This window comes from Amphiura filiformis, chromosome 8, assembly GCF_039555335.1.
Source record: "Amphiura filiformis chromosome 8, Afil_fr2py, whole genome shotgun sequence".
Lineage (NCBI taxonomy): Eukaryota > Metazoa > Echinodermata > Ophiuroidea > Amphilepidida > Amphiuridae > Amphiura > Amphiura filiformis.
This window is the reverse complement of record NC_092635.1, coordinates 39,337,320-39,364,603: the sequence shown is the minus strand read 5'-3', so window position 1 is coordinate 39,364,603 and position 27,284 is coordinate 39,337,320. Positions and strand designations below refer to the sequence as shown.

At 36.0% G+C, this 27,284-nt stretch overlaps 1 protein-coding gene across 3 annotated transcripts in view; it reads left to right on the top strand.

Annotated features, from left to right (window-relative positions):
* LOC140159007 (ras GTPase-activating-like protein IQGAP1) overlaps positions 1–27,284 on the top strand; it is a 142,563-nt gene that overhangs the window by 35,125 nt on the left and 80,154 nt on the right. For all 3 annotated transcript variants that reach the window (XM_072182316.1, XM_072182317.1, XM_072182318.1), the window contains exons 6-8: positions 3,004–3,080; positions 13,670–13,737; positions 24,379–24,470. In XM_072182316.1, the coding sequence (XP_072038417.1) occupies positions 3,004–3,080; positions 13,670–13,737; positions 24,379–24,470 (237 nt within the window). The remainder of the gene's footprint in view (positions 1–3,003; positions 3,081–13,669; positions 13,738–24,378; positions 24,471–27,284) is intronic.

The following is a 27,284-nucleotide window of genomic DNA, read 5'->3' as shown; positions in this document are numbered from 1 at the left end:
GTGCAAAATTTGACCTCAACTTGCAGAGTATGAGTTTTTGTACCCAAATTTTCAAAGGTCATTCAATGAATGTGCAAATGTATTAGGGTTAAAGAACTGTGCCCCTGATAGATGAGCATGTTGTGGATCCTAGTGCATGAACTTGACAAGAATTACTTGATTCTCAGTTCATCTCAGCTCACCAGATAAGCTTCTGAGAATCAATTTGTTGTCTGCAAAAGTGAAACCCTGAACTGAATCTTAGTAATTTTCTAAATGATGTGCATTTTCTGTTGTAAATCAAGTCAAAAGTTGGTGCATGCTCTGCTCATATGCGTGAAATGAACAGGTATAAGCCCAAAGATTGATCATGATGTAATTTATTATCGGTAAAGCAGATACTAATTAGCATTTCCAATTTTCCATCATAAGATTTTACATGGATATTGTTTGAATCTTGTATCATGTAGTTCATACATTGATGGAACAATGCCCTGCAATGCATGCCAATATCAAGTTGTATAATATACCACTTATGGAATTCCTCTCCAGTGTCCGAAAGTTCTCAAATGGACATTAGTCATTAGCATGTTCTGTCTAAAGAGAGATGGCCATTCAAGATTGAAATACAATTTGTGTAACTTATCCATGTCATTACGGGACAATGGACATTGATAATGACTCTGCACTAAACCTACTTCGGATATAATGCGCATAATGTGATGTTTTATGAAGATAGTGTGTCTTGTGGTAACTTGAACAGTTTCTTTTAAGATCAAATCACTGCAAGTTGTAAACAAGTAATTAACAAATTCTAGTAACTACCCACAAATATGTCGCATTCAACTGAAGATTTTATCTGGAATGCAAATAGACAAAACCAGAAGTAAATTAATTATGTAATATTTCCACTTATGTAATAAGTTGCAATGACCATGTCATTTGTTTTGATGTTCTTTGGCTGCTTCCAATTCAGAATTTGGCTTGCAATGGAAATATTTTCATAAATTCTATCAAAACCAAAATGGAGTTGGAGAAATAAAGTTTAACTATGTGGGAAATTAAATATGAGAAAAGTTTTTAACACAAGTCTCCACATAATTATATAAATGACAACCAGTGAAAAAATTTCATTGACCATCCAGTATTTGAACCTGGCGATGCTCTGCCAACTGAGCTAATGAGTCAGATGGAGAAGTTGATAAAGGGCGGGTATTGAACTGAAGGCCTATAGATTATAACATCACTGCTCTTCTCCATCTGACTCATTAGCTCAGTTGGCAGAGCATCGGTCCGGTGATCCGAAGGTCCCAGGTTCAAGTACTGGATGGTCGGTGAAATTTTTTCACTGGTTGTCATTTATATATGTGGAGACTTGTGTTAAAAACTTTTCTCATATTAAATGGAGTTCTTCTCAAGTATGAATTAATACAGAGTTGTTGTATAGATTATATTATAGTTCAATTTGAACATAGCATGTGCCATGGTTAACTGGGTCGCCATGAACCTATAGTGTGCAAGTTACAATAGAGACCACAAAAGCAGACCAACATTTGTTGAATTACACTTTTGTATTGGTGCTAGTGAACGAGTCTATAGAGAGTCCTGCGTAAAATTTGTTCGAGCAGTTTTTATCATAATCAAAGCATGCGGACTACAACATTAGAAATATTATGCTTTGATGGGGCTTTGATGCATAATATTGGATCCAAAACATTTTAAATGATAAAATTGGATGCTTTATGCCCAAAATTTATTGGTCTCGACTACGTCCTGTCGAATATTTCAAAGCTCATAGCTTGACCAATACATATGGGCTCCATTGGTCCAATTTTATTTCATGATTATCAAATTATAGTCTAGTTGTTAATTATTGGATGAAAATTTTGAACATCATTTTAATATAGATTGCATTATGTTGTTGAAGCACTTGTGTGTAAGTCCTGTAAATGGATGTCCTATTGGAAATTTCAAAATAAAATGGCTTCCTCTTATTGGGTTACACAAATTATACCAACAACATAGGTTGCATTAAAAATATGTATTTTTTGAAGGGGTACCTTTTAGGTACCACATTGTTAAATATATTTTGAATGAGATACTCTATACAGCAAACTCCAAGAGGTGAAACGTGAATTGCAAATGAGTGCGACTAGACTTCACTAAGTATTCGCAAGTCTTAAGGGCATTTGTGTGCCAAGGTGGGTTTGCGTGCCCTACTAAGTGCATAGGAGACCTGGGAAATAAGGTAGAATTGATCAATGAATACTTCTAAGTGTACATTATTCTGACTGCTGATTACTGATGTATTAATGGCTTTATTATTCCTATCTAGACCTTTGACCTATTGGTAATGAAATGCTTCCAAAAGTGGGGGTAAATTCACAGCATGCTGACCCTCAGGCCCCAGACAGGTTGGAAATGAGAGGGTATCTGGCAAATGGGAAGGGGAGGTACCAGTATCCTCTAGCTAAAACACAGGACTTTTAAAATATCATTTGCAGATGCCTGTGTTGTGAGCTAATATTTATGTCAAGAATAGGGGTCAAAAGATGAAAGGCTGTGTGACAAAACAGTTTACTTCCTAGACAGATAAATCATATTTTACATACACACAGCTCAGATTTTGTAGCTAAGACTTGAGAAAAAATTCTTTATCTTTTACTATTTGATTAAATGCCTCCATGTTTCTGTGTATGATATGGGCCTCAATGCTACCTCTTTTTACCATTTTGTAAAATGCCTTCATGTTTCTGTTTATGATATGGTCCTCCTTCCTACCTTCTATCAGGGAAGTGCCACTAGGTCTATTTAGCATTATTTTTGTCAAATGCCTCCATATTTCTGTGTATGATAGATGTATACAGGCCTCCTTCCTATCTTTTGTTTTAATATATAGATGTAAACTAAGGAATGGAGAACATAAAAATAATCTTCTGCGGCAGGTTAATACCCCGGGGTTAATACCGTTTACATCCGCATAATTCCTGTTATGTAAAATCCGCTTTTATTTTTCCTGCGCAGATTTTCTACCCAGAAACAACCGATGTGTACGACAGAAAAAATATGCCTCGTGCCGTGTACTGCCTCCATGCATTGAGGTAAGAAAAAGGGGATTATTTTGTTATAATTAGTGTAAAGGTAAATCAGAGATACATTTGCTTGGATGAGCACTCTCAGGCTGCAAGTAGATACTTGATGTTATGTGTTCCGAGGTATGTCTCACTGCAATACTATACTCAAGAGCTGTTCATGATTTGGTCAAAAGTGAGGGTTAAAAATTCAAGTGCTTCATTATGCCGAACATAATTTGATTAGGGGCAAACCAAAAGTTTGATGGTGTCCTATTTTATAAACGAAAGTGCTTTTGATAGGAGGTTGACCCCCTCCCACTCCCTGTAAATGTAAGCATGTTATATTAAAATTCCAACGTCAAAAGATCAACTTTGACGGATATTTAAACTAGTTATTTACAAACTTTATCGGAATTTTTGACCCCTTCCCCCTTAGGAAAGGACTTCTGTTTTTAGGACATCATTGAACTTTTGGTGTGTTCCCTTACTGGTTGATCGATGTAACAAACCACAAAGTTATGTTTTTGCTATTTTTTCAAATGCAAAAGTCAGGATGGGTCACAGAGTGTTTTAGACAATGTGAAGTTATGTGTACAGATTTGATGAGAAACAATATTTAGTCCTGCTATTTCCCTGTACATGAGCTATTTGTTCAGAATTTTTTTTAATGTTACAGTTACAAAAGTTGTATTTTCATTAAATTTAATTTTCATGTTGTATACATTTTTAAAATGTTTGCTGCTTCTGAATTTTGCTAATTTCCAGTTCTCTACATAGACTTCAACTCAAAATAGTTTTTTGTGTGATATTTTGTGCCATGGTTAAGAGAGCATGAAAAGCACAAAATATTTAATGTTGCATGAAAAGTTCCATTTTCAAAGTAAAAGAAGAAAACGAGTAAAACCAAAGTATAGCATGTAGCTAATAGGATAGTATTGTTTCTATAATACTTGTTCAGTGTTCACACATGCACATCCACCCTATCTTGAAATGCAGTTAAGTCAATCAGCCAGCCATCCAGTCAATCTACATTTTGTAGCTGAAAAGTGCATTTGGATTTGACTTTTCATGACATTTATTATGACACACAAATATAGCCATGATTGAGTAGTAGGTTGAAAGAAAATCCAGGGCTTGGAGAAGAAAATGTTCACACGTTTTCAGCTGGTGGGTTGGTTGGGTGTGCTGTGCATACTGGATAGTGTGTGTGTTGATGAAGAACCTGTGCTGATAGTCAGTAGTCCAACTATAAAGGGATACATAGTATTTTGCCAACAAAACAGATTTCAATGAAAAATAACTGTAGAGCTCTTCACACCTTCAAGGAGAAAGTTGAACAGTATGGAAACAGAATTGCCTGAGTATATGGTGGCAGGCCTATGCTATAAATCGCACCATGATATAAAATGGTCCATATGCTATTTATATGAGAGCGCTCTATTTTATGTAAAGAATATTATGAAGAAGAATTCTGTAGAAGGGGTAAAATCTCAACTTATCACATTCTATCAACAAAGTATCAGTAAGTTGGTTTTGCAGTTAGAGTGTCAAAATTAAATGATGGTATGTCCCTTCATCTTCATAGGATGCTAATAATAATTGAGCTGCAAAATGCAGAAAGTTATGTCTCTGCTTTTGGCCTTTTGCACTTTTTATTTGAGTTTAAAACCAGTTCCATTCTTGCATACTACTACTCATGTTTTACTCACTTTTAGTAGCTGAACAGGTGAAAAAAAGAAGGGGTGGGGAGGGGGAAGGAAGGAATATGTTCTACTTACACTGTCGTTGGACTACATAACTCTGGCAACTAACTCCATGTATGCTTGCAGCATTGGATTTCAGTGTAATGTGAACATATGACTTCAGGTTCAAGTTTTTTCCCTATAAATTAAAGAACATACATTTTTTTGTTTTGTTTGCAATAGAATAGACATTATATTTAAATAGGTAGTAAAAACTATTGCTCATAGTTACAATATGCATTGTGTTGTACGGTTTAATTCACACAAAATAGGTATACATAATACATAATATCAAAATGAATGATCAAAACTTTGCTGTGTCAAATCTTCAGTAAAATTCTGTTCCTGTCATTATTTTGTTTATGCCAAGCATGATGTGGTCCTGAATCCTGATTGGCTAATTAACAACATCTTTGTGAGAAAAAGAGCATCTGTATAAAAGAGGTTCAGATCCCGGTTCAGATAAGGGAGGTTGGACTGCGTGTGTTGGCACCCACAAACGTGGTCTTTGAGTCCACACTTATGTAGTGAAAAACCACACATAGCGAACCATAGACGTCCACGGTTGTAAGACAGTGGCAGAGGGTGCTATACTGCATGACATTGCATATAGAGTAGGGTCCTCTATCGTAGGTATAATACCAGGTCCACGGTTAGCGGTGAAATATCACAGAAGTCCAGGTTTGGATTATGATGTGTGTGTGGATCCACGGTTACACTGTTAACAACCACACACACAATAAAAAATGTGAAAATGTGTAGGGGTGTACATGTATACGCATATCTGGGCCTAAAAATCATGATATTCAATGTAAGTCAAGGCATACTTCATGGAAAAAATTGTAGGTCTATTGAAGTTCATAGTCATATACATACAATGATACATATGTATATATATCATGTTGCAAAGTATAACATTCATGCTGTAAGCATAAATACAATGTTGATAGATCGGATTAGGGATGTTGTGGCCTATGGCTGTGTGGCGCCTCATTGCTGCGATTTTGTCAGCATTTGAATTTTGATCACACTAGCAAAGTTGTATGAATTTTCTGACTTCAAAAAGTAACACAAACACAATGGGAAAGATAGTTCAGATATCAGTAAATAAGTTCATTAAGATTGTCCTTACATAATACACAATCCAGGAATTACTGAGTAATTTGGTGTTGCATACCTCAGTGACAGTGTTATGCTAAAAAATTCAATTGAGCATTTTGAGAAAGGGAAAACAATTATATACTTTGATGTGTAGGTGTTGAACTTCTGTTATGGTGTGGTATAGTAAGGCATTAGTAAAATGCAAGGGATTGGTAAGATATTTGTCTGTACTGTTCACATCATTTATCATGTTGGTAAAAAGAAGTGTCTTCTATGGCAATATAAATAGACAAATTAACAACAACAAAAAAGAGACACAATTCCAGCCTATTGTCCACAGCTACTGCCAGCCAAATTAAACCTGTAGATGAACGTTTGTTTTGATGCATAGGTGAAAGGGACATTATTTTTTGCAAAAGAATAATCCATTTTCCAGCAACTGTAAATATTTTAAGAATAATAGCATGAGAAGTGAGTTAGCGACCCATAAGTGGAATTCTCTTATTAACCCATTATTATTTCAATAATATAATAATACATGCATACTGAACATATTCATGCACTGCAGCACCTGATAACAACAAAGTGTTGCCATGGTCCTATACCGTAATTGGTAACCAATTAGTTGGATGAGACTAATTTGGTTGCAAAACTGAAACCAGGTTTTATAAATCATTGAAATTAACCCGACTTTCCTTCCTTAATTTGTTTTATTCTTCATTCTTTTATTTATTCATTCTTTCATTCATTCATTCATTCTTTTTTTCCTGCTGTTTTATCAAGCCAAAATGGTCAAATTTCCGATAGCATACATGTACATGCATAGTTCAGAAACATCATACTTGCAAATTTGTGATAGCACCACATCTCAATACCTTTAAACAAATTGGGATGATGGCCCCAAATAGGTCGTCCGAAGATAAAACAATTTTCTTTAAAAGGATTTCTGCAATAGTCGTATAAGTTAATTGATACAGTATTTGAACAAATGTACACTGTATTGCTGAGGGAAAGACCCATTGTTAGTGTATATGTGTTTTTCATATTCAAAATTCTTATTTCTTTCATGAATTTGGATGATGTCATAAACTCTAAATAAATTATAACAATAACTCACAATCTTCATATGGATTGTTCATTGTGGTTCATAGGAATACCACTGATTAACGGATTCCCTTTATTGGCAAATGTCACGTAGGGCTACCACTGTCAAGGTCTAGCAGTGAGATATTTCACATGATATTGTTGCCATAGCTAAATTCATTACAATAGAAATGCATGGGCTGTGACCTACTCTCTAGAATCGGGAAGTAAATAACAGAGGTGTACTCAGGTAGAACAAGACTGGAAGTGCACGTTGCTTACCATGCTTTACTGTACACTTTACTGTGCAGGTATAGCTTACTATCCTATTCAATTGAATGATATATTGTGATATTTTGACAAATTAAGTGCATTATCTGCCTGAAAAGAAAATTTGTACACTGTAAAATGTACTCTGAAAGCATCTTTAAAGTTTAAATGGGTTCCATGGGAGGTCAGTGCTGCGCATCGAAAGGATTTCCCAAGTTTTGAAATAATGAAGAACAAATAAATAAATAAAGTTTTGTAGAAACAGTTTCCAACTTGAAATAGTACTATTAGGTCAAATCTATATATTAGTAATGAAAATGTTAACAAACAAACCAACAACAATAATGAATATTGTTTTTAGTTGTGTTTATGATTGTTAATTAATTTCATTAATTATGTTGCTAATTAACATTCTAAAAATTTCAGAAAAACTATCCTCACAAAATCTGTGAATGTACCTTTAAACAATGTTTTGCTTGAGATAATAATAAAAGTAATACAACTTCCTTTTCACCTCAGTTCTGACGTACTTTCTGGAAGGTCCAGGGGTGTAGATAGATAGGTATCTTTTGTTTTCAAATTTCAACACTCAATATTTACAAGTTTCTTGTGCAATATTTTAAAGCAAACAATATTTTGCAGGGCAACAATTTTTCAGTGTGTAGGAGTATGTCTCGGACTGTCCTGGAATTTGTTTAACCTTTTGAATCACCATATCTTTAATTCATTCAGAATAATCTGTATTGCATTTAAGTAGGGAAAAAGGGGGAAAATAACACTTAATTTACTAAATCACTAGATTAACTAGTTTTTGTTTCAATGCATTGAGCTGAAACTGATTGCAATAGTAAAATAGAGATACAATAGAAATATGTGAATGAAAATTAAAATTGTGCGAATAAAAACTACAAATGTTGAAATCAAAATCAAAATAGTTGAAATAAATTCCTTCTTTAACATGAAAATAATAAGCGTGTTCAAATTACCTGAATATAGTAATACTGAAAATAAGATTTTACTTTTGGTGAGTTTCCACACAAAACAACGAAAAGGATCAAACACTGTGCAATTATCAGTGAATGTGCAATTATGAAGATCACATTTCCACTTTCCATTTGTGTACTTCTACTTCTACACATTTGTGTACATTCCTGCTTGCAATTAACATAGAGCCACTTGTATGCAAAATGTGGATTTGATCGCTCTATGAAAATTTCACACTCAAATCTGCACGCGTACATGACCCCTCACAGATATCACTACCCCTTCTATCAAGTGACTCACCATTATTTGACGCAAGTAGAGTTTCTAGTTGACAATGAAGCGTCATCGCTAGGATTTGGGTTAAGAAATCGGATGAAAGAGTGTTGCTATTATTTTACATGCCTTCAGGGGTGGTAAACCATGAACTCAAAAATAGATTTGTATGGTTTATGCGCGCCTAGGGGTTGTGGTCAATGTCCACTTGCTTTGGTGGCTACTTACACTGTTATTTTAGGTAATATTTATTTTAACAAATTTGGCTATAAAAAGCATCACAATACAAATGAAATTACAATCAATAGAAACAAAGAAAAAACAGACCAGAGGGCTTGCTATTGCTTTGAGAACAGGGTTGATGATTTTTTTTTCCAAGAACTGCTATACCCAATGATAAATTCAAATGAGAACAGTAGAATGCTTGACATTATGCACAATCCTATCAGGTATTTACAAAAATGCAAAACCTGTTTTTACATGGGAAACTTTCAGAGGAAAAATGTGGCAAAAATCATGGGAAAAACCTGTTGAATTCCTGCACCTTGAAGACGAATTTATAGGAATAGATAAAATGTCATCATAGAGGTATTGTAATTGTATCTGAAAGTTGTAGAAGCATTAGAAATGAAGTAAAACAGTCAGTCTAAGAAAGAAATTAACTTAGTTTATTAGAAATGGTAAGAAATGGTTGATTTGTTAAAATAAATCAATGATTTAAATCAAGCCGATTTAAATCAAACAACCTTGATTGAGAAGGCAGATATGTAAATGATGGTCTATTTTTTATTGCAATGTGGAATGCTCACTTATTTTAATTTAAAAATAAAAATGAAATAAATATTATAAAATTGTGGGATAAGCAAAATGAATGGAATCATGTGAGATCAGTTTACGTCTTCATTTCCACATGGGTTCCACAATTGAGTCTGGGAATTGAGTGTCAATGCCCGAACAGCAGTTTGGGTGTGCAACAATCCTCATTGTGATGAGCACTCACTCATTGTGATGGCAGCACAACACCTGTGTTTATATTATACACCAGGACAGGTGATTATACATGTACAGGAGCCATGGACCCCGGTGGGTTCAGTCTTCACTGACAATGTGTACGCATGATGGTTCCAATTAGGGGTACTTTTCAAGAAATGTCCGCGGAATTTTCGAGGACAAAATTGTTCGCGATTGTCCAAATTAGGGGTGTTTTGGTGCAAAATTGTCCTTGAAATGAAAAATAGGGTATATTTCTAGGACTTTCGTCTGTGTTTTATCGCTACAGTTTTCGTTATTGTCCTCATTTTCCCGTGAAATATGGGTAAAAATTCAAAAGCGTCCTTAAATGGTAAAAATAGGGGTATTTATTTCGAAAAAATGTCCTTGATTCCTCGTGATAAGGGGGTGAAATGAAAATGCGTCCTCAAAAAGATAAAAATAGGGGAGGTGGGGGCAAATTTTCCTTGATTTCGTGCAAAATAGGGGGTAAAATTGCTGCAAATGTCCTCGATTCCCCGTGAAATAGGGGTCATTTTCAAATCCTGGAACGGTCATACGTCCTACCTTTAAATACAAACTGAACCCACCGGGCCATGGACAGAAAGAAGCTGTAGAATTTTCTTGTAAAATGGTTCTGGAGCTCGCAAGAAGAGCATTATAATACTAGCAGAAGACTCTTTCAGTGTCTATCTGAACCTAGACCCTAGAATGAATCTGATCATCACTAGCAATGGGCTTGAGCCTTTGCACAGTGGTTAACAGTGGATATATGTGTGGGGGGATGGTGGGGTGACCATTGAGAACTATAAGCACCAAGTCTCTATTAAATGCCCACCCCAAAATTTTCCAAATTGAAAATGCAATAAAATTATTAAGTGCAAATATACATAAAAAGAATGTTAGATCATACCTCACCAGGTCTCACTGGTTTTATAGGAAATTAATTTCTCATGATGATAAGCTATTCCTCCTGCAAACAGGCACATACATATAAAACTGGGACGGGTGGTGTTATTTTGGCCATTTAGTGTAAAAACGTACACAAATAATTGATTCATGAAATGTCATGGTCCATGGGTGCATATTAGGAATAATATGTTAGTTGTATTTTGAGATATGGTATTCTGAATAGAAGCAATAGTGAAAAAATATGAAGGGATAAATGTGTAATTACTCGCAAAAGGGAAAAAAAGGGAATTGAATAATTGGTAAGTAGCATCATCCTCAATATTTAAACTAGAAGCTTTATCACTCTATAATCTAATTCCTCATCATATACTAGCATGTTCAAATAAGGGAGCGCAGCAGTATATCACTCCAGCTTCTAATTTGTTACCTATGAAGTTGACACTTTTGTAATCCAACATGCAACATTGAAAGTAGTAACATTATTTATAATCAGGGCTGCACACTTGCATCATGTCAATAATTTAAAGGGATCTGGTGACCATATTAAATCAACAAGTAACATATGGTTTTGTGTGAACAAGCTCATCTTAGTATTTGGTCATGGCTAGTCGAATATTGCATTTTATGACGTTAGTGTAGCTCTAAATGTATTCCATACTACCAATGAAAATCATGTCATGTTTTTACACAAACCTTCCATATGGGACAAAACTGTATGCTGTTTACAGCTAAATTAATATTTTTTATTTTTTACCTGATATTTTGCTGCTGATTACTCTATAGATAACAAATATCCATAGATATGTGCCAAAAATGGAACATGATCCTACATATTTTTTCTCTATTGGACCAAGGATTAAAAATGAACCTTTTTAACCAGGAGTTGAACCCAGGACCTTTTGGTTTCTAGACTTGCACCAAATTACCATAGCAACAGGATATAAAGTTGTGTTGCTTATTACTTATATCAGCACCAATAAATGCTCCTTCCTCTGCTTTAGTTGAAACACTTTGCATCGTGAATAAGTGTAAAATTTATAAATATGTTATGAAAAGCATCTCTAGTTGCTTGAAAGGGAAAACCCCATGTTAAAACATTCATGAAGTCAACTCCATCATAATAAAGGAAAATATGTCCGCTACTTATTCACAGTAGGCTAATCAGTAGTAATCAGGGAAATGAGGAGGAAATGTAGCACCTGTTTTATCAATATGATGACGGAGATCAACATCTCATTGAATGCACATCCATCTTGATGGTTGTCAGGGAGTCTATTGGTTCATAATCTGTGATTGGTTGATTACTGCTAGGGAATCGGTTGCAATATTGACAACAGCAACATTTGGCCTTTCTGCCATAAACCAGGGATGTGAGAATAGACTTAATCTATTCCGAAATATGATTTTTCCTGAAAACCCATTTAAACTACTAGATTTTATAGTTTGTAATCTGTGGTAAGATATGGCTATGTCTAATGTCTATGTTACTGATTGCTGAAAAGCAATTCAATGCAAAGAAATTTAATAGCAATTTTACCCACATTAGAAAAACAGTTTTGAGTGACAAGCAACTTGCAGGATTTGGTGGGGGGGAGGGTAGTTGCACTCAATTTGTTTTGAGTAGGTAGGCCTATATGCTGTGAAGATTCATGAAGGTAAACTGATTTGTTAAGGGTCTTTTGGTATTGCACATACTAGAGCCTAAACAATTATGCTGCATAATTCAGAAAAATTGCAAAATAGCACTGAAGCCAGCTGAAAACAGGGGACTTCAGTGGTAGAGCCTAAAAAAGGGGAGGGTTGTCACTGCCACACATACCATACCACCAGGCAATGGCAGTGCCTCTTGACAAGTGACCCATTATTCTCGATCCTGTCATATTGCTTATGATAAACTTGTTGCACCTAATTCCTGCACAGTCTGTCCCCGATTCTGTCAGATTGTGCCTAGTTTCACCAAGTACACATTACACAAAGATCTAGTGTCTAAAGGGGTATTATGTAGATTAGTGTGGACAGAAGAATGGACTGATATAGAGTGAAGACTGTAACAGATGGGAAGAGAGAGACAGGGGTCAAAACAAATGGATCATACCTAATTTTCCACCTTTTAGGTGCTAGATTTAAAAAATATTTTGATCCCACCAAATATTTTGAAATAGTACACAATGACAGCCCTCAGAACAGATACTAAAGGAATTCCTTCTAGTGTCCATGGACGTCCACACAATATGATAAAATGGTTACTTCCATTTAACAAAAAGATGAAGAAAGAAATTCGAAGAGCTAAATCCTGCAATGTGCAAAATATTGTCGGACCAAATTGTCAATGTTTTTATTTTATTTATTTTTTCATTTTTAATAATTCTAATCAGCAGAAATGACAAAATCAATTTGAAATTGACTGCTCTTGACATTCAGCTTGCCAAGGTATAATTAACAGGAAAGTAAAATTGATTTTCTTATTGTATTATAAAATGTGCTTGTTACAGGTGTACAGGAATCGCCACTTGTCACATGAACAAAGACTGTGCTTCTGGTGTAGGCCTACATTGTAGCCAAATGTAATGAATACAATAAGACAAAGCAACCAAATGAACCTGGTGTGGTATAAACATATAGGTATTAGTTAAGTCACTTGTCAATTGTCACTGATTAATTTGATAACCAGGCAGGTTTGGTTCACCCTATAAGAATTGCTCTGGCAGGGTTTCCTCTTTAATTTTCTATTATAGAGTCAATTTAGGGAGTAAGTACTGAAATTTGCTAGATTACATGCCTGGGATTACATGTGGGCATACCTACAACATAATTCTGCATAGCAGGGGAACTTGCAAATTTGACCCCATATTGTATTTTATCCCCGATACCCCTTCAAATTCGAAAACTCAATTATTTACTAAATATGAACTCTGGATAAAAATAAGTATGCAATTGGATATAGAAGTGGGAAACATGGGTCTTTGATGACAAATATTGGTGTTTCCTTCATGTAAGACATGCATACTAGTTAGACATGGGTAAATTAATGACTTTAAAGCTTATAATCCCTCACTTAAAGTTTTCGCACTACTTGTAGACTAGTTTTGGTGATTTCTTACATGAAGTAGTATTTAAACTGAAATATTTAATATAGTCTTTGTATTTTTTTCAGGTGAAGAAATGTTACTTAAAAATGAAAGTGACGGCAATTTGTGATGTAGTTGTTTTTACATTAATTTTTAACGTCTTTAATGTCTTATGTGATTATTCCGTTTCTAGCTTATATCTGTTCAAGTTGGGAATTGCACCACAGATAGAGAGTCTCTATGGCAAAGCTGAATTCACAGGTAGGTATCTATTAGGCCAAAAAAAAAAAAAAAGGTTTGTCTCACGAACCCGCAGCATAAGTATGTGAAAGCGATACAGCGCGTTTGTCTCTGCTGACCGCCTTTTTAAAGGTTTTTTTTTTCCCGATTTTTCCGGTTCCCGATAGTTCGACCAACGTAGTAAAAATGAATTCCTCAATGTCAGAAAACCATCGAAAATGTCAGGCAGCGCGTATGCCATTAGTGTTGCAGATAGCCCGTAACCCACACCGTAGCCTCAGTCTCGCTAGTTTCACGCCATCCTTGCAGCGGCACGGAGCGTAAAGCCGGCGAAGCAAAGTGGATGCAATATAAAGGACTTAGCCTACGGAGAACTCTGCGACCGAAAAGTGCGGCCATGTTGTTTTCATAAATTTTTGTATTTTTTGTAGCTGTTTTTAACTAATTTTTTACCGTTTATTTCTACATGATTGTTCGTATTCGTATAGTTAAAACAGGGGGACTGTGCTGAGGAATTGGGCACTGCATTGGTGCGCCGATTCGGTTACTCTGAATGCCCTAAAAAATGAGTTGGTGTCGGGGCGAAGCTGTAGCCTAACCCGTATTTTCCGGCAAATAAAATACAGTTACAGAATATTAACATTGTAAATTTGTTGCTTCTCTTTCATTGTAAGACCACTTGTAGTTTTCCAATACCTGTCTTGTGATTTTCATTTGTCTCAGGCTAAAAAAAAAAAAAAAAAAAAAAAAAAAAAATTAGCATAGCTTCTAAAAAAACAAAAAAAAAAAAAAAAAAAGCATAGCACTTAGCTTTTTTGGCAAATGTTCGTGAGACAAACCTTTTTTTTTTTTTTTTTGGCCTTATACAGATCCTCTATACTGATTACTAAGCTATTTATCTGAGCATGCCGTTTTCAAGTTGACAAAAATGATCTACAACTGCCACACTTCACTAATACTTGAGGAGGGCTCAAGATGCATGATATTTAGTTTGTTTGACTTATAATTGTCGAAATGAGACTCGTAACATCATGTATGGATTATATAATGGCGGACACAATGTTGGACGCAGCGCTTACCCTAGTTGTGTGTTGCTTAATGGATGACTGGCGTGCCCTTATGTTAATTTTCGCAAGTACAGGTTGGAACTTTTTTGGAAGCAATTTCAAAAACTAACAATTACTACTACTGCATTTGATCTTATTATAGTCTGTCTCGTTTCAAGTTAAGAGTAATGCTATGTTGGATTCCTGCGGAGCATATGCACATGCATAAGAGGGTGATTTATCCATACGTCAAATTCATACGCCGAAGACACAACCGTGTTAACGCTCCGATTTGAATCTGCCACTGCGAAATCCAACATGACAAGACACACTATTATAGTGCCCTGGGTGCTTTGTTTAGTCACTTTCAGGGGGGGGCTTGCTGGGGTGTGCTTGTTACAAAAAAGTAAAATGATCACAGAAATTTAAGTCAAAATTTGGAATTTACACATACAAACATTTAAAATGCATATCTGAAGTCAAAATCATCACAATCCTAAAGCTTGAAGATTTAGATGGTAATTTTATTTAGACATTTGGCAGGATTTAGTTGTTGGCCATTTGACAGAATTTTGTTGTTGGCCATTTGACAGAATTTAGGAGTAGGCATTTGACAGAATTGAGTTGCAAGCCATTTGACAGAATTTAGTTGTAGGCCATTTGACAGAATTTAGTTGTAGGCCATTTGACAGAATTTAGTTGTAGGCCATGTGACAGAATCTAGTTGTTTTAGGACATTTGACAGAATTTAGTTGTAGGCCCCTACTCATGCATTGAAAAGAGGGCATTTAAACAGTTGTCACTTGAAAAATTTTGCAGGGCGCTTATTAGAGGAGGGTTCTAATTAGGCAATGTCGAAAATGGTATTTTATTTCGCACAAAAGACAGTAATTCATTGTCCATTATGCCTGCTTGTTACAAGTGTGTACGTAAGTTGAAATTGCAACCAAATGGAAAACTAATTTGTAATTCATTCAAAACCTGTTCTTTCTAGTTACCCTTTTCAATTATTTGGAATGTCCTTAAGGCTCTAATTCCTTTTTACTTAAGAAATGTACGTAGTGACATTTAATTGTTACCCTTAATGACACATCACATATGGGTAGCATATGTGCATGCTAATTCTGTCCGCATCTTTTACGGTCCTCTTACCTTTTTGTAATTACAGCAAATTTCTTTCACTTCAGAAAAGTAGACAATGACACTCAATGTGGTATAGTGTGTCATGAAGATACAAAAACATTCCATATGCAATAGCTGCCTTTTATTCATTGTTAGATGTTGAACACAACAAAGTTAGAAAGAATCTAGAAAACTTGTTGGATGTGTCTCATGATTTGGTGTTTGTAGTGGTGGTCTCATCACCCGGGCTCATCACCTCATCTTCATCCTTGGGCTACAGCAACCACAAGATTGCTTCATGCATGGCGATTTTGGGCAAGTGCTGCTATCTGTTGTTATGTGCTTGAATGCCTTCATCATACCCTATTACATCTTGAATATAGGTTAAAGCATATGGTTAAAGAGGTGCATCCCAGTCATCATCTCATCACAAGTCCTAAAAGAATATGAAAAGGCAGCCATTCCAGGGCAATTTGAAAAGGGAACCTGAAGCTTGACGAAAAGAGAGATCAAGGGCATCAAGGCAAAACCATAGGGCACTGACAATAATTACCTTGGGTGTCAATGGTCATTGCAGAGTCTGCTGACAAGCCATCTATGAATTCACTTAGCAAGACACAGCAGCCAAACATACAATAAAAGATATAGCTTCATGAGGCAGCTATTTGACTGACTGTATTCTTGCGCTCAAATAATATGCCTATAAGAGTAAAGAGATAGCTTCTTCAAGCAAATTGTTTTCGCTTTCCTGTATCTGTATTCTTGAAGGCCACTTGTGGACAAACTTAATCCTGATATGGCTTTTGCTTCAGTTACTGTAACATGGAAGTAGAATAGTAATCAATCTGTAACACCGTCAGTCCGAAACACGTCATTCCGAACCACCGCTAGTCCGAATTTTTAGTGTTAGGGTAAGAGACTAAGAGTTAGTGTTACTTTAGGGTTAGGTTTAGGGTTAGGGTTAGGTCTAGTGTTAGATTTAGTGTTAGGGTTAGCGTTAGGTAAGCTTAAAATTCGGACTAACGATGGTTCGGATTGACTGGGTTTCGGACTGACGGGGTGTACCCGTTACAGGATTGTTGTTCAATTATTACACCACCACATTCATTCTAGAGCATATAGAAAGTAATTGAGAGCAGCTAAGAGATATCTGCGAGCAAACAAAATGAACCAGAAACTTTATCGATTAAGTAACCTTGACGAGACCTTTGTGCAGCTTCAGCAATTTAAGATGTAATCATGGCGCAAAATGTTGATCATGCCGAAAGGATGCATGCTTATAAGCACAAGTTGCCAACAAGCACAAGACAATACATACAATGTATTAACAGTGAGCCCAAACATCAAGGAAAAAAGATGTGGAGATGGGAATTCGACTTGTGAGCACTGCTGTGACATGAGTTGTACTCTCACATACATTGTAGCACAACCTTAAGGATACCTGGTTTTTGAAACACAAGCAATCGATAACATTTAATCATGTTTGTTAGCTGAAAGAAGGTATTGCAGTTTATATAGGGATACATCTTTTGTGTACTCAATTAGACAAGTACTGTTATCGACAGGTACAAAGCCATGAGGTACAGTGAAATCCATTCTTGCCTTCACTTACTAGGCTTCAGGTGATGCATTAACACTTTCTTTATATGCAATAGATGTTGGCACAATGCATTTAGGATACCTGTCACCCTTCATTATAGAGAGTTTGTGTTTAGTTTACGAGGTATAATTTGGTTTAAGTAAATGAATATGCCCACGATGCATTTTGGTAATTGCTGGCATTCAATTGCTCTTCTAATGTTTATAAAAAAGTTCAGGAGAGCTGTTAGGAGTTTCACAATTTGCATTACTATCAATTCAGAAACATACATGTAGAGAGCTATTATGAATTGTGGACTCTTGTGGAGAGTCTTTGAGGGAGCTGTGAATCACTCTGCTTAAAATTAAACATTGGATTTTGGTGTTGGTTTGGGTGTATTATGAACTTAAATTTGGTATAGCTTACAAAAACATATTGCATGTTCTAGTAATTGTATAATTCAAGGATGTTGGGAATATATACTTAGCTTACATTTCTGAAGATGCTCAGGGTTAAGTGGTGTTGAATTTAAATTACCTTCCATTCACCATCTCATTAGTTAAGCTTGATGCACATTATATACAGCACTAGATTTCATCACATTAAATGTTCACTAATAAAATGCATTTTGTGTATAACATGGGGCCTCAGCATGCATATGGTTAAGTTGTGTCATCTAAAAGCCCCCATCCACTTGCTCTTTATTTCTACATCCGTACCTAGGGTTAATACTAATAGCAGATAGATGAGCAGCAAGCTATTCAAGTATTGGCTTCCCAGAGACCTTGCCTATTCTCTACCTTTACCTGGGTTATGTATCATCTATACATGGATAGGTAATGGTGCTTCCAGCTATTAATATTCTCAACTCGTCTTGTGTATGCTTTACATACAAATGGGAATGATGAACTTGAAACGACTTAGAAATGGGTATTACAGAGAGTGGACATACTCCCTGATACTAATTATAGCTGTTGCTCAAGATATGCCAAATTAAATAAAATCTTGTGTTGGACTCTAGCCTCGGGTCTAGCCTAGTCCAACCCAACCTTGTTCATAAACAAACAGGGAAAGCGCCCTCAGTTGAATTCAAATTTGGAAATGTTCGAATGAAGTAATTTGGATGTTATTATATAGGCAGACCTGGACAAAATACATGAATTAAAATTAAAATTGCTTCTCAACTAACCCACTATGGAAAGACACTTAAAGAAAAACATTGAAGTTAAAATAACTTGTCTCTGATTTGCAAGCGTATCCCCCCAGACATGTACACTGTAAATGTAGCCACCTGCCACATCAAGGAGTAAGAACTATTCTTGGAATAGCCTAATCGTAATGAAGTAAAAAGAGTGACTTGTAGTTGTAAATGAAGGGCAAATGTGTCATGAATAATTGTGAGAAAAAAGTCATTATCCCCTTTAAGTATGCTTAATTTAGCATAGTAGTGTTTTGGTAAGGGATGTAGGCTGAAAGCGTTAACTAAAGCAGTAACTAGTAGGTTTCAATTGGGAAAGATGGCTGTGAATGTTACTGGGTTAAAGTAGACTGAAACATTCTAGCAACATGACTAATATCACTTTGAACTGAACTTAATTTTGCATTAGTGGCTTACAAAAAACATGTTTTATGTGTGTTTTATAGCTATCATCTGTAGACAGTAATGAAATGCAGTGCATGGGCAGTCAATTCGGGGTGGGGATGGGGACTTGTGCTTCTCCCCCGGGGGGGGGTACTCAAGTTTGGTTTTGGTAGGGACGTGCCGCTGAGATTTTGGAAGTGGACCCATAAATATACCAATTTTTCAAGAAATTTGGACCCATTGATATACCAAAAGTCAATATTTTCGGCCGAATTTAACCAAAATTGTCTTAGTTTTTACAAATTTTCCCAAAATTTTGGGAAAATTTTGAAATTTTTTGCTAGATTAAGGAAAAAATGGGCTATTTTTCAAAAAATTGAGAAAATTTTGAAAAAGGACCCATTCATATACCAAAATAGGCTTTGAAAAAGGGGTCATTGATATACCAGAAGGCCGAAAATGCTACCCATGTTTGCGTACGTCCCGTATGGTCATTTATACTGAGTACCCCGGCTTCTCCCCACTTTTTGGAAAAATTAGCAAGTTTTTGCTCTTTTCGCTTTTGTCACTTTTGACATTGGCCAAATGTCCCCCTCATCACTTTTTAAGATGGATTGATGCCACTGATGTAATTAGTACATATTTGAGGCCCGGATTTGAGGGGATTACTAGTTTGTTGTCTTTGTATCACTTAATTATTAAATTTTAAAGTTTCTTTTAGAACAATGCATTATAATTATGAAAGTGTACAGTTAATCATAAATGGTCAATGAATATTTGACAAGTGTTCTGAAATCTTAAATGGCAGATAGCTTAGAAGTGGTCTGTTTCCCTTGGCTACTATACATTTTAAATTTTGAATCGCAAGTCTAGTGGCTGAATCTTTTATGCGTCAGATACAGTCCTTGCAAGACCTGACAAGTTTGCCTCTTGGTCAAAGTGTTGGTCATCTTTAAAGGTATAATGTGAAACAGATTATAGGTATTTAATGCTGATATTAGAAACGTGCCTTGGAACAGGTTTTGAAATGTTGGACATGAAACATGACAACAAATGCCGTCATAAATATCTATAGCTTTTGCTAGAGCATGGGTCATGTTTTTTAAGGATCAGAAAAAGTAGTCCAACAAGGGGGGCCTTACTTCCCCCTTCTTTCACCTTTACTACCCATGGAACATAAAAAAGCAGAGCACCTATTTAGAGAATAAGCGATAGGAATTGTTATTTGCCTATCCTCTACCGTGTGATAGAGCGACAGGCAGGTCCAATATTTTGAGTAGTGGATGCCGGCGCGGCGGTATCCACTACGATAAAAATATTGGACCTGCCTGTCGCTATCATAGGTAGAGGATAGGCAAATAAAAAATTCCTATCGTTATTCTCATTCTTAGTCAGTTAAATATTATTTTAATAACTGTAAACAATTTTTAAAGCAAAAACGAAGTTACCGTCATAAAAGCTCCCCTCATTATAAAATGAATGAAACTTGTTTACGACTTCACATATTCTGTTGCGCGTACTGCTAGCGCGTCGCGTATTCCGCACTAGTCTCGCATTACAGCGCCAATACATACGCGCACCTCTACAAGCGTGTAAGGCATTATCAAGACGCATGATGGCGTGGGGTGCGTCTACGGCCTGATAAGCGGCACCGAAATCTTGCGATTGTCCAATCAAAAATGTGTCTACGAACTAGACCACTCCCACTGACTAAGAATACACAATGAACACTAGTTATATTGGGTAGTTGTAGCGATTGTGTGGTTTCCTTATTTTGCATGTGGTTGGCATTGTTTTAAAAAAGTCTGGTCATGCCTATTGGACTAGTTCAAAAGTTTAAGGGAATTTCACTTGCTACTTGTTAGTCACATCACTTGAAGTGCTATAAAATAACATTAGTCACGCTTTGAATTAGCGAGGGGTTCAAACCACCTGAATTATGCAGGTCACACACAATACATAGCTCATTAGATATGTCTATTCTTTAGTCTTTAAAAGAGAGAAAGCAAGAACTGTACATAGTGTCCCATTATGTACACCATTGTTTTTAGAGAGGAGCTATTTGTAGCAATGGTAAAAATAATTGTTGTTGTGTTGGTAAATAAGGGGTCTTTAATTAAACTTTAATTAATACTTAATTTCTTCTTAAGCCATTGTGATTAGCAAGTTTGTACCCACCACCCAGAGGCATTATTGTGTTGTCAAGTTCACACCTGGGGGAAACACTTTAAGCTTGCACTTTGTGCAGCACCGATTTGGAATGGACAGAGGGTCTTCAGGAACTTATTTGGAGCAGGCAATGTAAATGTGGTCTTCAGGGACTTATTTCGAGTGTGCAATGGGTCTGCAGGAACTTATTTGGAGTAGGAAGAGGGTCTTCATTAACTAATTTGGAGTGGTCAGAGGGTCTTTTAGGTGCTGGTTTGGAATATCAGGGGTAAAAGAACTTTCAGAAATTAATTTCATGTCTTGATTAGCGCTTTAATTCTGTGAGATTGGCCAAAGTATGTAGGGTTGGTATGGGTTCAAATATAAACAGGAATGAAGTATGCTGAAGATTAAAATACAAAACAACCCTTCAGTTTTTAGTCTTCTTTCCAAAATGCCAGCTAAACTTATGTTTATCCTCATCATGCAATGCAATAAGGTAGGCAAATACTGTATTTCGTCAAATAGTCGCCCCCCCCCTCAAATAAATGCCCCCCACCACTTTTTTCAACCAAGATGTTTAAAAAATGCTGACATTTCCATGCTATCTTGTGTAGTAAGCTTACCAAGTTGCCCACATGGTCAATAATAGCGTCAATAATTGGCAAAAATCTGGATCAGAAACCCGGAAGTGAACCAGAAGTCAGTGTTTCTAGTTCATAGTTCGTCATTATAGCGTGTGTTTTTAGTTTACCTAATGATTTTAACCGGAATTATCGTTCTAAAATTGACCTTGAATAAACGCCCCCCTTGGGAAAATGTAACGCCCCCGGGGGCGTTTATTTGACGAAATACGGTATGTTCATTATTTTGCTCACATCATCTCAAAGCCCAGGTGCTTGAAAAGAGGAAACAAAACAAAAGAAGAGGAAATATTTTTTAAAAATATTTAACCAACATTGCCCTATCTATGGTCGTAGGGTTATGAAGGGATAAACCCACTAGACAAAGTCAATATCAACTCCATATTTTAGTATTGCTAGGTCTTTGGGTTTGGTTTCACATTTTTTTCAAATGTTGGTTAAGAGTGAAATGAAAGATACACTGATTATTTTTATCTAGACTTTAACATCAGTAACTTGAAATAGTAGTCAAATTCTTTGAAAATATTTGGACACATTAGCCCTTATTTATTAGCTCTTCTATCATAAATTTTGATAACATTCTGTAAACTTCTCTACTACAAATACAACTATTTAGTTTAGGCAATGACCTAGAGAAGAGCAATCTGCCCAGGTGCCACCCAGGTTTATTAATAGCAAAATATACAAGATCAAAGAGTGGCTGGCAAAGAATGCAAAGATGACTACAAACTCTGATTGGGTTACATGGAGGAGAAGTCGATGCATAGATCAGGTTGCTAGTTAAATGAGGATCTGATATCAAGGTGGCTGTGTGCACAGATGTTAATACCGGTCTTATTTTTGTTGAATGATAGATTTTGTTGGTGTTGTAATTGGCATCTTAAAACTGGTTTGAAGGTGTATTTTGTTGATAAATACCTGTGTCAGTTTTTATTTCATGGAGTTCAGGTTTATTGATATTTGTCCAATTTCATGACACAAAATTGAATGGAAGAAGGGAGTAAATTATTCCTCTAAGCAGGCCCATACGCAGGGGGGTTGCAGGGTTCCCAAATGAAAAAGTATAAAAAAGTCCCAATATTGCAGAATTTGCGAGTGTAGCGAGCAAAAAAATCCAAAAAAGGTCGAAATTTTGGGAAGAAAGGCCACTTTTCACAAAATTGCCCCCCGAAAAATGTCCACTTTTCAAAATAAGCACCGCCCATGAAATTCTGCATATGGGCCTGCTTACAAGGGCCACTCATTGCCCCTACAAGTCTTCAGGGTTTTAGAATTTGAGTCCCAAGTATGGAAAGCATACTTTTTGCACACTTCTGGCCATCACTCAAGATGCTCAAAACCCAAGTATTATATTATATGCAAATGTTTTTGAATATTTCAAATTGGGTTACCTGAATGGGTGACTCCATTTGATAACTACACCCCCTATGTGGGAGGTTAAGGTCATGTCTTCCATAGGGGTGTATGGATTTCAATTGGAATTGCCCATTGTACTATATAAACTAATTGATTGTTACCTCATCTTTCGCCAATACAGTTCATTACTTTAACAGATGCTTCTTACATTTTCAAGCTAACAGATACCGGTGTTCTAAATTATAAGCTGACTAACTGTTGCAAGAATTCTTGTCAATCACCCATGCAGCTTGAAAATGGTGATTGGACACTGTAATTCTATCATATTTAACATGGACTTGACTGGGTGTGTCTGGCTGGTCATGTATACTCAAATGTACTTGCTCTTATTTGGACATGTTTATTTATGTTTGTCATAGAATCCATCAGATCTGACCCAGAGGGGATATGATTTCAGTATCTGCATTCCTCTGTAAAAGTAAATAGGAAATCTACGGTAATGAGAAGAAAAGGAAATTAAGAAAAAGGGGATACTGAGTCAATTTGGTAGAATTTCCCATTCAGTATTTTAAGTCTACCTCGAGTTCTAATACTCCTGAATTTTGTCAGGTAATGTTCAATGGTCTGATTGATATTGCATTATTATTATGTAACAAAAGATGTTCAGTAGCTGGAAGAAGTAACAAGAAATGTCTATTACATGTAGGGGAGTGAGAAAACTGCAGATTATTGATCCTTACAGAATGGTCGACTGCAGATCCGTTGGATAACGCTTTTTCAATGGGAAATGAACTTTGCTGCTTGGATGATGCTACAATGTGGTTAGCATTTAATCCCTATTGAAAAGCGTGTTCTGATGGATCTGCACTTGACCGGCCTCTTAAGATGTGTACCTAACAAGAAATGTCTTTAAAAGGGAAAATAAGAATGAACCATGTTTTTTTTGTCATTATGATAACCAGATCAAGCATTTATGTCTTAATTAAGATATTGCATGGATAAAACCTGCTCTATATAGAGATTGTTAATTAAGAGCTGTGTGGGGGATAATTTATAATGGTATCATATTTCTGAAACCAAATATAAGAATATCATCTTTGCACTCAAATTAGAAAGAAAATTACAATATTTCTAACGTATTATGTACTTAACAAATAACTATGTTCAATTTGGTTTATATTGCAGAGGAACAAATTAGTAATATGCAGCAAGAGCTGGATAAATATGGAATACAGATGCCTTCATTTGGAAAGATTGGTGGTATTCTTGCTGAAGAGGTAAAAAGCATGACGATATCATAATTATTGTCTTGTTACTGTCAGAGAGATCTACAATAGTTGCTTCTTCATTAATTTTGATTTTGTATCGCCAGCGCAAAATCTTTGGGATAGTTGCTTTTTTATTATCATATGACACGTCTGAAGCAACTTTGTCTCTTCCGTATGCACAAAACAAGTTAGAGCAGGACTAACTTTAAACCTGGTCTAAACAATGAGGTAATACAAGGAGTACAAACTTCACCATGTTTGTTTGTCACTTATGGAGAGCAGAATAGTGCACCTCCGAATTATTTCACTATGAACCGAGTAAATAATTCTGAGGTGCACTATTTTGCACTCCATGAATGACAAACAAACATGAAGTTGGTACTCTTTGCTTTACCTCACTGTTTAGACCTGGTCTAACTCGTTTGTGCATACCGGTCTTAAGATCCATCATAAGAACCACAACTGGTGTATGAAGTAAACATTTCAAGTGTCTAAATTATTTCATATGCAAATGAAAATTTAACTAAAAGCAGCTATTGAAGATCAGTTTTGGTAAACTCATTTAGTAACATATTAGACCAGATAAGATATCTTACATTGGAAAAGAGATCAGTTGCTTAGAACAGAGCTCATCCTGATCTTGCAATTGAGGTATTTCTTGTCCCTATCGGCCAATGTTGCACTGAATAGCAAATCAGTACAGGGAAGAAATGCATTGTGGGAAGTGTAAGATATCTTCTTTGACACTAGATAGGTGCATTTTTCGATGGCTTCCTAAACCTGAGAAGAGCATTGCGTAAGAAACCATACAAATCTACTACAGATATTTTCTGGAGTGTGATAATGAGAGTGAAAGGCCTAGTAGGGCTACCTGAGAGGTTGAAGGTTTCCTCACACAGGTCGAGAAGCAATATGGCAACAGAGGTAAAGTATGTATGTGTAAGAATGATAATATACATATTAGGCATATTGCTTGTTCAAAGCAGTGAATTTACAAGTAAATGACTCTTTTGGGGCAAAATAAATTTCATTTTATCCCATACAATATTGTGCATTGTATATTGAAAACACACTTGGAATTAGGATTATATTATAGTACCTGATAGTATTGGTATATTGCTAAAAACAATAAACACAGAACTGTTTCTTTGGCCTTACCTCAAATCCCAAAATCAGTTTGACTGATATTGAACATATAATACTTGATCACGATACATATAGGTATTGCTCTGAATGTGCACACTTATTATATTTTACAAGAATGCCTACAAAAACAACCAAGATAGCAGATTTTCTCTTTGAATAGGACTTCCTTATATTTCATTAAATAGAATTTTCTTAAGCATCTTATGAATAGGGTATCCTTAAATTTCCTTCCATTAAAGCTGTACTAACACTCAAAAGGTGTACAAGTGTAATTGACTCAAAGTCGTAACCTATTGTGTATATTGAATAATTTATTAGTCTCATCAGGCAGGAAAATGAAGAGCGTTAATGGACACCTGGTCTGTGGTAATGGTCAGTAATAAGTAGGCAGGCTGCGTTACAGTCTGGACATGTTAAGATTATGTAATGGGCCAAAACAAGTCATGTGTTGCGCATTTTTTCGATTCCTGTTACTCAATTCTCGTCACATGCAAAAGAAATGGAACACTTTTTTTTGTAATTATCTGAAAATCACTTTGTATTGCTTTATCATGTCACTTTCATAGATATTGTCTTACACTTAATGGATAGGGTTAAAGTGCTTGATCATTGCTGGAGCCAGAACTCCAGGCGCTATGTGTGCATTAATGTCCCTCACTTACCTTTGGGTCTTGCACAACCAGGCATATTTTGCAATATTCTGGCAGGAATTCAAGCTTTGAACTAGTCATGGTATACTGTGTCTTGTCTCAAGTTGGGAGTAACAGAGCTGCCAACTCTCCCTCTTTTCGCAGGAGACTCAGAACCCTTAATTTTTGGTCATCTCCCTGAAAAGGAAATGGTTTCACCCATTAAGATGTACACATTTTGACAAATCTCCCTGATTGCAACAGGAAATCTCCCTTTTTTCAAGATTCAAATGTTGGCAGCTCTGGAGTAAGGCCATGTTGGTGGATTTCACAATGGCAGATTAGAGTCGCGTGTGGTTACCGAATCCCGCGAGGTATGTACACACGCGTAGAAGAGCGATTTGTTTGTACGCTGGCGACGCAACCGCGTAAACGCACTGATTAGAATCTGCCGCTGTAAAATCCAACATGGCGTTACTCTCAACTTGAGACGAGACAGACTATAGTACATGTATGAGTGGCTTTTAATCATGCTACAAAGTGACAGTGCTGGTTTTACACATAAAATAGATACTAATTTGCACTTTCATGTATGGGGTAAGAGTTGAATTTGGATAGGTTTTACATTAGCCTGAAGATTAAGGCACAGGTTAGAATTGGCGCAGAATGTGTTCTATAGATTGATTTAGAACGTTCAGGCAATCAAGCTTTTGTGAAACAAAGGCGGAGTGCTCATCTCGCTTTCCAAGTGATTGGGCCAGAATCCACCATGCAATGTTGCTGTGGGGATTTGCAACACCTCAAGTCTATCAACTTCCCCCAGCATTGAATAAATTTGTATATCAGGGTGGGGAGTAGACTATGCCATAGTCGATTTTTGATAAATAAAAATGTTATTAATCATGATGAACGCATTCAGTTGAACTCGAAATTATACTGATATTTAGTAGGCCTACATCAAAATACTAGTATAAAATGGTTATGAAAAAGTTTAGGCTATATAATTATATTTGTGACAGTAAAAGTAAAGTATAGGCCCTCATTGAGG